At 63.2% G+C, this 1,990-nt stretch overlaps 1 protein-coding gene across 3 annotated transcripts in view; it reads right to left on the reverse strand.

Annotated features, from left to right (window-relative positions):
• Nucleotides 1–759, reverse strand: part of CLCN2 (chloride voltage-gated channel 2) — a 14,191-nt gene extending 13,432 nt beyond the window's left edge. For all 3 annotated transcript variants that reach the window (XM_015599909.2, XM_015599908.2, XM_006925787.3), the window contains exon 1: nucleotides 551–759. In XM_015599909.2, the coding sequence (XP_015455395.1) occupies nucleotides 551–622 (72 nt within the window). In that variant the 5' untranslated portion in view covers nucleotides 623–759. The remainder of the gene's footprint in view (nucleotides 1–550) is intronic.
• Between the last annotated feature and the right edge of the window lie 1,231 nt (nucleotides 760–1,990).

Below are 1,990 nucleotides of genomic sequence, written 5' to 3' on the forward strand. Positions count from 1 at the left end.
GGTGGCAGGTCACTTTTGTTCTAGGGAATACACTGAGAGGTTCCTGCTAATGTTGGGTTGCCAGCCTGCAGGGATAGGGGCTGGGGCTGGGTTTGGGTCTGACCATCTTCCTATATACACGCTCTTGTTTCTATGTCTAGCACAGTTAAATGCACTTACTGGGAACAGAGGGAAAGTCCTGGGTGGTGGAGATAGTGTAGAAAGTTCAATGGTGTGAACGGTTCTGGGTAGGGGTAGTGGGGTGCTGAGACGGGTTCAGGTGGTGAGCGGGACGAGCAAAGAAAATGTGGGTGGGAGAGGTAAAGGGAAGGACACTTGGCATAAGCACCTGATGTCCCTGTCCTCTGCAGGCCCCCCCGCCTCAGCCAGAAACCTGCATGCAGCTTTCCAACCATTAGCCCTCCAATCCCTCTGGCCCTTAAGCCTCAGTTTCCCCAGCTCAGAAGGCTGGGGAGGGGTAAGGGTAGGCCCCCAGTCCTCGAGCTCCAGGGGTAACCAGGAGCAGCGGTCCCGGAGCGTACTCCTCAAGGATCGGCTCTGCTTCTCTTACCAGGGTCTGCTCGTACTGCAGCGCCCGCGGCTCCATCCCTTCCTCCGCCGCCGCGGTTGCGGCGGACGCCATCTCCGCTCACAGCCCTCGGGCCTCCCGCTGCGGCTCGGGCTCCGGCCCGGACTCGGCTCCCGGCCCCCAGCGCCCGCGAGGGCAGCCGTCCTGTCCCCGCAGCCCCGGCGGCCGAGTGCAGAGAGCCTACGGTTCAAGTCCCGTCCTTGGCGGGCGGGCCGAGGGCGGAGCCCTCCCCGCTGCTCCGCCCGCCGGCCCATCCACAGCGGCCCGCCCAACCCGGCCGGGGTCTGCGTTGGGGCCGCCTCCCAGGCTCCGGAGAGGCGGTAGGGGGCGCTTGAAACGCTGGAGTTCGCGTCACTTCGGCCGAGGCCGGGGGCTGAGAAGGGGGCGGGTCCGCTGGCGCGTGGAGGGGCCGAGCAGGGTCTGCGGCTCTCTAAGACCGGACGTGAGAGGTCGGGGCACAATAGGACTCAGAGCCTTCTAAATCAGACTCTTCGGGCCCCATATCTCTCTGGAGTGGCGCCCTCTCTTGCTTCTCCGGAGGGGCCAGCGGCTCAGATGCGCTGCAGCTCCGTCGGGGGTGAAGCAAAGCTGGATGGGACTCGGAGCGGAACACTGGGCCCAGGAAGGGGGTGATGCTAGGAGCTGAGACCCTTGGTCTCTTTCATCTCCTCCCTCCTTTATTTCCGGCGGCTCCCCCAGGGAGGTGTACCTGGAGGAACCTGGCCTGAGGGGTGTGGGGGGTGTCGGGGGGCTGGAGTTGGAAGAAAGGAGGGAAAGAAAGAAGGGAATGTTTAGGTACTGGACAGGCCACTCCTGGGAGGCGGGTGTGGGTGGACAGAGGTCGTTTCTCCCTGGCAGGGCCCAAGGAGAAACCCGAGTAGCTCCTGACGTCTCGCCACGTTGGGGAGACTGGCCTCTTGGGGCTCTGCGTTCTCTACCGGTCTCTACGGTCCGGAGAAGGATAGAGCAGAGGGTGGGGCGAGCACGGGGTGGATGGGCTGTGTGGGTGTCAGAGATAGTGTCGGGGAGTGCTCAGAAAACAGGCAGTGTGCGGGAGGAGGCAATACCAGGATGAAGGGGCATGTGGGAGGCAGAGGTGGTGCCCAGGAGGAGGGGGCAGTACCCAGGAAGGGGGCAGTATGAAAGGAGCCAGCACCCAAGAGGAATGGGCAGTGTAAGGGAAGAGTATCCGTGGGAGAGGACAGTGACAGGATGAGGAGGCACGTAGGAGATCAGAGTCTAGAGGGAGAGGGCAATGGTGAAGGAACAGGCAGTATCAAACTGAAGGTGCAGTGCTCAGGAGGGCAGTGGGATGGGGTCAATGCCAGGCTGAAGGGGCGGTGTGGGGGAAGAGAGCCGGGCTCAGGGGAAGAGGACAGTGGAGGGGAGGCTGCAGTACCGGGAGGGAACACTGCAGGCTTG

This window comes from Pteropus alecto, unplaced genomic scaffold (assembly GCF_000325575.1).
Source record: "Pteropus alecto unplaced genomic scaffold, ASM32557v1 scaffold88, whole genome shotgun sequence".
NCBI classification, from domain to species: domain Eukaryota; kingdom Metazoa; phylum Chordata; class Mammalia; order Chiroptera; family Pteropodidae; genus Pteropus; species Pteropus alecto.